Source organism: Loxodonta africana, chromosome 16 (genome assembly GCF_030014295.1).
Source record: "Loxodonta africana isolate mLoxAfr1 chromosome 16, mLoxAfr1.hap2, whole genome shotgun sequence".
Taxonomy (NCBI): Eukaryota; Metazoa; Chordata; class Mammalia; order Proboscidea; family Elephantidae; genus Loxodonta; species Loxodonta africana.
In genome coordinates, this window is record NC_087357.1 from 70,930,309 (window position 1) to 70,942,535 (window position 12,227).

Below are 12,227 nucleotides of genomic sequence, written 5' to 3' on the forward strand. Positions count from 1 at the left end.
CCATGTTGGTAAATAAGAAGTTATTTGTCTATGTTTATATTTTTTCATCTTCCAAAGCTCAAAATTGATTTAAAAAAAAAAAAAATCAAAGGCATGTTGTGAAAAACACCATCAAATCTTTACAATCTTTCTCAAATCCACTTAAGTTAGTTCTATATCTGAGAAGTACTGGCAATGTCCATCATGTATCTGTCAGTTTGTTGTACTGTGGTGGCTTGTGTATTGCTATGATGCTGGAAGCTATGCCACTGGTATTTCAAATAACAGTAGGGTCGCCCATGGTGCATAGGTTTCAGCAGAGCTTCCATACTATGACAGACTATGAAGAAGGACCTGGTGGTCTACTTCTGAAAAATTGATTAATAGCAGGAGAACATTGATATAATGCCAGGAGACGAGCCACTCAGGCTGGAAGGCATTCAAAATGTGACTGGGGAAGAGCTGCCTCCTCAGAGTAGAATAGGCCTTGGTGACATGGATGGAGTAAAGCTTTTAGGGCCTTCATTTGCTGATGTGGCATGACTCAAAATGAGAAGCAGCAGCTGCAAACATCCATTAATATTCAGAATGTCGAATGTATAAAGTACGAATCTAGGAAAATTGGAAGTTGTCAAAAATGAAATGGAGCACATAATGATCGATATCTTAGGCATTAGTGAGCTGAAACGGGCTGGAATTGGCCACTGGGAATTGGACAGTCATATGGTCTTCTATGCCTGGAACGACAAATTGAAGAGGGATGGCATCGCATTCATTGTCAAAAAGAACATTTCAAGATCTATCCTGAAGTACGACACTGTCAATACACCTACAAGGAAAACCAGTTAATATAACTATTATTCAAATTTACGCACCAACCACTAATGCCAAAGATGAAGAAATTTAAGATTTTTAGCAACTTCTACAGTCTGAAATTGATCAAACATACAATCAAGAAGCACTGATAATTACTGGTGATTGGAATGTGAAAGTTGGAAACAAAGAAGAAGGATCTATAGTTGCAAAATACGCCCTTGGTGATAGAAATGACACCTGCAATTGCATGCTAGAATTTTGCAAGACCAACAACTTATTCACTGCAAATAACTTTTTTCAACGACATAAACGGCGACCATACATGTGGACCTCACTGGGTGGAAAACACAGGAATCAAATCGACTACATCTGTGGAAAGAGGCAATGGAAAAGCTCAATATCATCTGTCAGCACAAGGCTAGGGGCCAACTGCAGAACAGACCATCAATTGTTCATATGCAAGTTTAAGTTGAAGCTGAAGAAAATTAGAACAAGCCCATGAGAACCAAAATACGACCTTGAGTATATCCCACCTGAAGTTAGGGACCAACTCAAGAATAGATTTGTTGCATTGAACACTAAAGACCAAAGATCAGATGAGTAGTGGGATGACATCAAGGACACTATACATGAAGAAAGCAAGAGGTCATTAAAAAGAGAGGAAAGAAACAAAAGACCAAAATGGATGTCAGAAGAGATTCTGAAACTTGCTCTTGAATGTAGAGTAGTTAAAGAGAATGGAAGAAATGGTAAATAGAAGAGCTGAACAGAAGATTTCAAAAGGGTACTTAGAAGACAAAGTAAAGTATTATAATGAAATGTGCAAAGGCCTGGAGTTAGAAAACTAAAACGGAAGAACACACGCAGCATTTCTCAAGCTGAAAGAACTCAAGAAAAAATTCAAGCCTAGAGTTACGATATTGAAGGATTCTATGGGGAAAACATTAAACAACTCAGAGAACATCAAAAGAAGATGGAAGAAATATACAGTCACTGTACCAAAAAGAATTGGTTGACAGGAGGTAGCATATGATCAAGAACCGATGGTACCGTAGGAAGAAGTCCAAGCTGCACTGAGGGCAGTGGCGACAAACAAGGCTCCAGGAATTGAGTGAATGTAAGTTAGATGTTTCTACAGGTGGATGCAGTGCAGTAGGTGTTCACTTGTCTATGTGTTGTCACCTGGCAAACAGACTGAGGAGATCCATATTTGTGCCCATTCCAAAGAAAAGTGATTCAACAGAACGCAGAAATTGTTGAACAATATCAATATCACACACAAGAAAATTTTGCTGAAGATAATTCAAAAACAGCTGCAGCAGCGTATTGACAGGGAACTTCCAGAAATTCAAGCTGGATTCAGAGAGGATGTGGAATCAGGGATATAATCGCTGATGTCAGACGGATCTTGGCTGAAAGCAGAGAATACCAGGAAGACGTTTAACTGTGTTTTATTGACTATGCATAGGCATTTGACTGTGTGGATCATGATAAATTATGGATGACATTGTGAAGAATGGGAATTCCAGAACACTTAATTGTGCTCATGTGGAACCTGTGTGTAGACCAAGAGGCAGATGTTTGAACAAAACAAGGGATTACTGCATGGTTTAAAATCAGGAAAGGTGTGCATCAGGGTTGTATCCCTTCACCGTACTTATTCATGCTGTATGTTGAACAAATAATCCTAGAAGCTGGACTATATGAAGAAGAATGGGGCATTAGGATTGGAAGTATACTCATTAACAACCTGCGATATGTAGGTTGACACCACCTTGCTTGCTGAAAACGAAGAGCACTTAAAGCACTTACTGATGAAGATCAAAGACCACTGCCTTCAGTATGGGTTACACCTCAACATAAAGAAAACAAAAATCTTCACAACTGGACTAATCAGTAACATGATAAACAGAGAAAATATTGAAAGCAAGGATTTCATTTTACTTGGATCCACATTCGATGCCCAAAGAAGCAGAAGTCAAGAAACTGTCCAAAGGACATGTTGCATTGGGCAAATCTGCTGCAAAAGACCTCTCTAAAGTGTTGAAGGAGACCTTGTGGCACAGTGGTTAAAAGCTCGGCTGCTAACCAAAAGGTCGGCAGTTCTAATCTACCAGCCACTCCTTAGAAACCCTATGGGACAGTTCTACTTTGTCCTGTGGCGTTGCTATGAGTCAGAATCGACTTGACTGCAACGCATTGTTTTTGTTGTAAAGGATTAAGGTGTGCCATGATATTTTTAGTCATTTCATATTCATGCAAAAGCTGGACAATGAATAAGGAAGACTGAAGAAGAGTCGATGCCTTTGAATTATGATGTTGGTGAAGAATATTGAATATGCAATGGACTGCCAGAAGAATGGAGAAGTCTGTCTTGGAAGAAGTACAACCAGAGCGCTCCTTGGAAGGGAAGATGGTGAAATTTCACCTCACATACTTTGGACACGTTATCAGGAGGGACCAGTTCCTAGAGAAGAAATCATGTTTGTAAGGTAGAGGGTCAACGAAAAAAGAGGAAGGCCTTTGACAAGATGGATTGACACAGTGGCTGCAACAATGAGCTGAAACATAGCAATGATTGTGAGGATGGCACAGGACCCAGCATTGTTTTGTTCTGTTGTACATATGGTTGCTATGAGTGGGAACTGACTCAACGGCACCTAACAACAACTAGTTATGTTATTACCAAATTAACTCAGAATTCTGAGCTATCCTGGGTTAATAATATGGTATTATGTGAACTTTTTTCTATTCTTGTAAATAAACAACATGTTTTGACTGATAGGTAATAAGACTAATTACTTTAGAGCCTTAAAATAGTAGCATTTATAGGTGCTACAAGCCCTGTTTAAATTTTAAAAAGCATATTAATTGAGTTAAGGAGTCCTGGTGGAGCAATGGTTAAGCATTTGGCTGCTAACCAAAAGGCCAGTGGTTTGAATTTGCCAGCCCAGTCTGTGGGAGAAAAGACCTGGTGATCTATCTGCTCCTATAAACATTATAGCCTAGGAACCCCTATGGGGCAGTTCTGCTCTGTTATATTGGGTTGCTGTGAGTAGGAATTGACTCTGCTGCACACAACAACATTAACTGGGTTATTCCCCCTCATATTGAGTAACCCAAATGGCCTATTTCTATCTAATACGTGCATGGATCTTAGGAAAGCAGTGGATGAAGGAAAGAATGTGTTATTTTCTTATAATTCTGTAAGACTGAAATTCAGTTTATAGTCACGGAATAGAAAATATTTGAATAGAATTACACTTACTTGAGTACTTATTGGAGCCCTGGTGGTACAGAGTTTAAGAGCTACAGCTGCTAACCAAAAGGTCAGCAGTTCAAATCCACCAGCTGCTCCTTGGAAACCTTGTGGGGCAGTTGCATTCTGTCCTATAGGGTTGCTGACTCAATGACGACGGGCTTGGTTTTTTGTTTACCACTTATTGATAACAAAAAACTATGATTTCTTCACATATCTTCTTAGTAATTTTGTTGGGTGGAGTGACTATTGCATTGATAGTATGTCTTATAGTTGTGTTATGTTGATGCTCTGAGATAACTCAAGGTATTTTCACCCTTCTCTTAAATAATATGTGACTGTTGGACTGCAAAGTTTTGAGGAGAACTGCTCCTATTTCCAAGTCAAGTTTAGGATGGATAAATTAGCATTTCAGAAAAAGAAATGCACTATACAGCGAGTGGGAATTTTGGAAAATTTCTCCTGGTATATATTGCCTGAAACAGCAAGCATTCAGTGTGTGTGTGTGTGTGTGTGTGTGTGTATATATATATAATAGTACTTTTGACGAAGGTTTATAGAACAAACTAATTTCTCATTAAACAATTAGTACACACATTGTTTTGTGACATTGGGCATCAACCCCACTCTCCCCCTCTTGACCTTGGGTTGTCCACCCCCAGCTTTCTGGTCCCCCCCGCCTTCTCGTCCTTGCACTAGGGCTGGTGTGCCCATTCAGTCTTGTCTTGTTTTATGGGCACCTGTCTGATCTTGGGCTGAAGGGAGAACCTTAGCAGTGACTTCATTACTGAGCTATGAGGGTGTCCAGGGGCTATACTCTCAGGGTCTCTCCAGTAAGTCTGGTCTTTTTTTGTGAGTTAGAATTTTGTTCTACATTTTCCCCCAGCTCTGTCTGGGACCCTCCACCGTGATCCCTGTCAGAGCAGTCAGTGGTACCCAGGCACCATCCAGTTGTGCTGGACTCAGCCTGCTAGAGGCTGTAGTACTTGTGGTCCATTAGTCATTTGGACTAATCTTTCCCTTATGTCTTTGGTTTTCTTCATACTTCATTGGGGTGAGACCAGTGGTCTTAGATGGCCACTCACAAGCTTTTAAGACCCTAGACACTACTTACCATAGTAGAATGTAAAATACTTTCTTTTGGTATTTCTTTCTCTCTTTAAAAAAATTTTTTTACTGCAGTTCAGATGCAGGTTTATAGAACAAACTAGTTTCTCATTAAACAGTCATACACACGTTGTTCTATGACATTGGTTAACAATCCCAGGACAGGTCAGTGCTCTCCCTTTTCAATCTTGGGTTCCCTATTACCAGCTTTCCTGTTCCCTTCTGCCTCCTAGTCTCTGCCCCTGGGCTGCTGTGTGCCTTTAGTCTCGTTTTGTTTTATGGGCCTGCCCAATCTTTAGCTGAAGGGTAAATCTCAGGAGTAACTTCGTTACTTAGCCAAAAAGGTGTCTGGGGGCCATACTCTCAGGGTTTCTCCAGTTTCTGTCAGGCCAGCAAGTCTGGTCTTTCTTTCTGAGTTAGAATTTTCTTCTACGTTTTTCTCCAGCTCTGTCCATGACCCTCTATAGGGACCCTTGTCAGAGCAGTCGGTGGTGGTAGCTGGACACTATCTAGTTGTACTGGACTCAGTCTGGTGGAGGCCGTGGTAGATGTGACCCATTAGTCCTTTGGACTAATCTTTCCCTTGTATCTTATGTTTTCTTCATTTTTGCTTGCTCCTGAAGGGGTGAGACCAGTGGAATATCCTAAATGGGCACTCACAGGCTTTTAAGACCCCAGACGCTACTCACTGAAGTAGAATGTAGAACATTTTCTTTATAAACTGTTATGCCAATTGAACTAGACGTTCCCCAAGACCATGGTCCCCACAATCCTCAGCCCCAGTAATTAAATCCCTCAGGGAGTTTAGATTTGTTTATGGAGCTTACATGACCTTGCCTTGGACAAGTTGTGCTGGTTTCCCCAGTAAACATTCCATATATTTTTCTTGACTGACAAATGAATGCATAAATAAATTATATTCCTCCTGGTCTTGTCTCCTACTCTTATCTTAACTCTGAATTAATAGTAATTATTTCCTGAATCTCCACCAAAATTTTAGATGATTTTGCTCTCAGGTTTTGGCAGCTGGGTGGCTTTCAAAATGCCTAATTAAGAATGATTTTTTAATGATAATTATCTCTTTGAATAATTTTCCTTCTCTTTTTCACTGATTAAGCTGTCTTTACACTTTCCAAGTCTCATACTGTTTTTAAGTCCCTAGGCTGATTTTTATTAAATAAAAGAGAACAAAACTCTTTTCCTCTTTGTCTTTTAATAAACATGACCCTTTGTGTCTTACTTTCCTTGATCCTTTCCAAATAAGCAGTGGTTGCCGTAAGTGACGGCTGAGCGACAAGGTGCCAACTGCCATGGCTATATTTAAAGAGCAGTGTTCACACCTGTTGTTAACTGGCAATGACCTGTCTTACGCCCACAGTTTCCTCCACCCCTGCCTCTCACCAAGCACAACCCATAGTCCAAACTTTTTATTTGTTCATGTGAAAATGAGCACTGATAAAGATTATATGCATTATATGAGAATTGAGAATGAATAGAACATTTTGGCAGTAATCTAATCGTTTCAGAGGAAATGAAATTTAGGCAAAACCCAAACTCACGTGACTAGATATTTGATGAATTTTTAAAGACTGTGAAGGGATTATCTCACCCCCAAACAACTTTTATTTCAAGCTGCCATATTTTGAATAACAATATTGGAGGTTCCTGTAAATGTTGTATAGAAGAGACAATCTAAGACATTATTGTCATCACCTAATTGCTTAGCTTAAGTTAATTTGCCACATTGGCAACTCTAACCTAGGAGACCTCTGTATGAAAAAGATCGTAACATAAATAATTCTGATACAAAAATATACGTGGAATAGTGGGAGGAAAAGGGGAGCCCAGCCAACTTAGCCTAATCAAACTGACCTGGTAATTAAGGGGTATGACAGATCTCACAGTCAGATCTGCTTATATCCAAGACCCAGATAAGCTGTGGTAGGAAGTCAAATAACAAATGATGAGAACATGCAGAAGGGAGAGTGTGACCAGTTGGTCTTCTAAAGAAGAGTAGAAGAGGTGGCTATAGGGACAACAGGAGCAAAGACTAGAAGGTTCAGGGCATGTTCAGGGTACGGAGAGTAGATATCTGGGGAGGAGAAAGTTGAGAGAAGGGATTCAAGAAGATAAACAAACTGAACTTTACCCACTTGGAGTTTTATGATAATTCAACCCTGTCAGAGAAAGTTCTTAATGATCTCTCAGCACCTCTGAACACTCTGGAATGGATGGTGCTGGATTCCCTAAGAATATAAGCTGAATTGCTGTTGCATTTAGGAGGTGTGGTTTATTTGAGTGAAAAATTAGTGTCCTGCCCCTTCTGAATCACTTCTGATAGAGATAAAACACTTCCTGGCTCCAAAGGTCTAATAAACAGAAAGACTATAGGAGGCCACAAGTCAATTCAACACAGGAAGAACAGCTTTAAAGCTTGCTGCCAATCTCTGAGATCTTGAGAGACATGAACAAAGTCAGTCCTATTTGAATAACGCTGCCCTTCTCAACTCAATGCTTTCCTGGTGTTCTGCTCTTTGCAGAAAACAAAAAACTTTGCAGATTGAATGTTCCTGACCTGGAAGAATGCTAGATTGTAGGGTCACTGAATTATGAGATGAATATGGAATTGCTCACTGCCCCATAGGGTTTCCAAGGCTGTAAATCTTTATGGAAACAGACCACCACATCTTTCCGCTGCAGAGTGGCTGGTGGGTTCAAACCACTAACCTTTCAGTTAGCAACCAAATTCTTTAACTGCGCCACCAGGGCTCCCTCATCCTTTGGAGGCCAGGACCTGAAGCCTTCTGCCACACAAAAATTTTAAGAGAGTGTATATAAATCTATCTCTGGTCCAGAGTAGTGCTGCAGTCTTTATAAGAGGCATGGAAATAGGCATGTTGGGAGAGGAAAGGAAAGAAACAAAAACGAGAAAGGAAAAATGTATGTGTATGGGTGTGGATGTGGGTGTGGGTATGGGTGTGTGTTTAATAAAGCGATATAGGTATAGACAGGAAAAAAGTGTGGTGGGATTTAAGAGCGGATGAGTCCTTCTCAGCTAACCTGACTAGAAATATTAATGATCCGGAGAAGCTGACAGTTTTAAAAGAGCATATAAGATCACCAAAACTAAGAATTCGTGGGAAGTGAGTAGTAATGATGGAGAGGTGACTGCAGCCGGTAGGTATAGGGAAATGGGGTTAACGACATCTGGAAAAGCAGTGAAGCCAAACATCTGGCAAACAGGTCTAGGCTGTGATTGATAATAAATATTGGAAGACTAAACCCTTTCATCTTGCTCTCCCTCTTCACGTACTTTTTCCTGATCTTTAAAAATTGCTGACCTCACCTGAATCATAATTCACATTATCGGTGAACCATAAAACACAGCTTTCAGACCTCTAAGCAGGTTCCTTTCATGTATTTTCTTGCTTGTGTCAAGGAACTAGGTGTATTGCCTACCCTACCTGTTCTGGAACGTTTAGGCAAACACTCCACTGAACTGAGGTATACTTGGGAGCTGACTTCAGTGTACTTTTCAGTAGGGAACCTAGTGAGGATTTCATGGTCCAGGAAATTTGTTCTGATCAGTTTTAGCTTAAAAAAAAAAAAAAAAAAGACCTACCTGTTTTTAAGGATTGACACAGAAGACAATTCTGGAGCTATGTAGTTTTCAGTGACCACATTTTTATAAGAGTAACATGCAGGTGGAAAAAAATTTAAACCACTCAAAGGAGTAGCTGGCTACTCCTTAAAAATTCCCATAGATAACACAGTTTCTTGTTTATTCTTCCAGAAATCGCTGTCTACCTACCTACCTGCTTGCCTATCTACCTATCTATTATCATCTGTCTCTGTATATATATAAAATACTAGCTTTAGAAGGATCATCTATACTATATTATCTGTATCATTATTTTTAAAAATACAGATAGCATAATTTATTTTTTTAACGGTTGCATAATATTCTGTTGTAGACTTAGTCTCCAATTTATTTAACCAATTCCCTATTGGAAGACATTCAAATTGTCTTCAACTCTTTACTCACAAAAACAGTGCTAATCACTCAGTCTCTGGCATATAGCAGGCACTCAACCAATGTTAATTCCCTTTCCTTTCACACACACCTCACACGCACACCTCTCCACCCCACACACACAGTATATACTTATGTGCGTGTACCTATATGTATATGTTTGTCTACATGTATGTATATGTGTGTGTGTAGGTAGATAGGTGCCCTGGTGGTGCAGTGGTTAGGTGCTCAGGTGCTAACCAAAAGGTCAGCAGTTCAAACCCACCAGCGACTCCGAGGGAGAAGGAGAAGTCTGCGTCCATAAAGATTCGAAAACCAAAACCAAAACCAAAACCCCGTTGCCTTCAGTAGATTCTGACTCATAGCGACCCTATAGAACAGGGTAGAACTGCCCTGTAGGGTTTCCAAGGAGCAGCTGGTGGATTTGAACTGTCAGCGTGTTGGTTAGCAACATAGTTCCTGAGCCCTTAACCAGTGCACCACCAGGGCTTCTCCGTAAAGTTTGCAGCCTTGGAAACCCTGAGGAGCAGTTCTACTCTGTCCTATAGGGTCATTATAAGTTGGAATTGACTCGATGGCAATGAATGTGTGTGTGTGTGTATGTGTATATACATATATATACACATATACATTTTTTATACATATATATGCTTTTAAGTGTGAGGATGGTTTTTTGTTGACCTATCCACATATTCTCCTTATGGCGCCTGACCAACCAGCAGTTGTGAGAACTCTTCTGTGGCTATGAAAACGTTTTTTTCTCTGTGAGGAAATAACTGACATTTGCTGAGATTAATTTTCAGCCCTGGCTTATTAGAACCCAATTTAGTCAGTGGATCTTCAAAGTTCACAGCCCACTGTGATGCATCAGTAATCTCATCTTGGTAGGTAAAAGATGACACATTTTTGTAAATAGGTAGGAAGAAAGGCTTTGGCAATCCCTCTGGTTTCAAGTTTGTGTCCTTTTCTGGCCCATTTACTGTGGTTCTGTTGCAAAGCACAAGACTGAATCTCAATACTGTAGGATGTGTGTCTAATTTTCATACTTAGAAAAAAGCAGAGGAATGGCAACTGCCAGTGAAACTTCTCAAAGTGGAGCTGCAGGGAACTGTCCTGATTCATAGCAAGATTCGGCTTGGGCACAGAAAGTAAAAAAACCAAAACTCATGGTGACCCTAGTAAATAGAAGCAAAGGGACAGGAGAGAAGGGGAAATGCCATGGCATCAGTAAATACACAAAATGCATTTGGGATAAATATAGATGGTTGGAAAATGAAGCTCCTCCAGCAATGTCACAGATTTCCATCTAGGGGGATTACGGTGCGCAGCTGTTGAATGGGGGTCTCATTCCTGAGCTCTCAGGTTCCACAGTTGAGCAATAAATGCCTTTTGGGTGAGTGGCATGATAGTCTCACCAGGACCAGCCAATCATCTAACCATTGTGGAACGGGTGGAGGGATTAAAGAAACTACAGGCTCCACTTCATTACTTAACTATTTTGGGCCAAAAAAGTACCATTTCAGTGAAAGTTTAAAAAATATTATCAGAGCAAATGATGCATTAAAATTATCTTTTTATTTGAATTTTATCACTTGAGGCAACGCTGCAAGGATGTTTTCTGAAATTTAGAGTAATTCCTTTGCTTTCCAAGTCATTATCCTGCTCCAGATTTTAACAGGAGGTTCGAGAATCAACCAACTCGTAATAATAAACAGATAGAAAGGAATTCTTCTCAAAAAAATTCAAGAAACGAAAATCTCTTTTCTTACACAATCTTCAATGAGCCCTCATTATGAGCTTGTTTTGTGGAAAGAGGTATTTTTCAAGATGAGGTGGTCAAGAGTTATTCCAAAGTATATTCGAATGACTAGATAAATTACGAAACATCGTTAAAATAACTGTGACATGATTTTTTATTACTTTGTCAACATGTTCTATTTCTAGAGTTTAATAAGTGCACATAAGGTCAAATACGGTAAGAAAATAGAGAGTGCTGCTTCTGGAGAGCGTACAGAATATCAGTACAAGGGTGCTGTAAAAATCAATCGAGTATTTGAAATGCATGCAGTTCTGTTAATTCACTCTGATGGCATGTACTCATTCCAGAACTTTGATATCTTAATTATTCTGTCCCTCCTACACTCTTCTGCACATCACAGTCATTAAATCACCCCACGATGTAGGGTTAATTTCAGCATAAACAAGTACCGTCAGTTATGAATGATAACTCCGGGCGTGTCGTTGAGAGTTACAGGATATCTAGATAATGGTTATCAATTCGATGCCTATTTTGCCAACTTAGAACACTCACGAAGTACAAAGCTTTGCACAAATATCCATTTCCCCAGTAGCCCTTACCATAGCCCTACCCCCGCTGAAGATGAGCAGACTCGAACCTGCCATCTCTACTTCGCTATTCCGAGGGGCTCGGGTGCCGATTACGGGTTCCCCAGAATTTGTTCGGAATTGACTCTCTCACTGGAGGTAACTCTGGAAACAGCAGGCAGCCTGAGGAATGGTTCTCCCGCCACTCGATTGGGCCCCGCAGGAAGCCCCGCCTCGCCAGCTCGGCCGAGAGCCGCGGTTGGCCCGGCGTCGCTGAGTGGCAGCTCTTGGCTCCGCCCCGGCCGTCCGCTGCGCTGCCTGGCTCGGCGGCGTTTCCAGTCGAGAGATGGCGGCCGCCGCAGGTAGATCGCTCGTGCTGCTCCTCTCCTCCCGGGGCGGCGGCGGCGGCGGCGGCGGGGGCGTCGGCGGCTGCGGGGCGCTGACTGCCGGCTGCTTCCCCGGGCTGGGCGTCAGCCGCCACCGGCAGCAGCAGCAGCAGCAGCGGCAGCAGCAGCGGCACCGGACGGTGAGCGAGCGCGCCCGGCGGCTCCGGGGAGGGCGGGGCGGCGCTGCTGTGCGGAGCCGCCGGCAGGGAGGCCGCCGGGGCAGCGGGCGAGTTAGCTCAAGTCCCGCCGCCGCCGAGGTGCCGCGCGCCGGGGAGCCGCCTTGCCCTTCAGGCGCCTGCGGCGGCGGCCGGGAAGGGAGGGC

General features: G+C 41.7%; 1 protein-coding gene across 1 annotated transcript in view; it reads left to right on the top strand.

Moving 5' to 3' along the window:
* The first annotated feature begins 11,865 nt into the window (after nt 1-11,865).
* MCU (mitochondrial calcium uniporter) overlaps nt 11,866-12,227 on the top strand; it is a 236,815-nt gene continuing 236,453 nt past the window's right edge. Inside the window, exon 1 of the mRNA XM_023547064.2 lies at nt 11,866-12,045. Within this exon, the coding sequence (XP_023402832.1) occupies nt 11,866-12,045 (180 nt within the window). The remainder of the gene's footprint in view (nt 12,046-12,227) is intronic.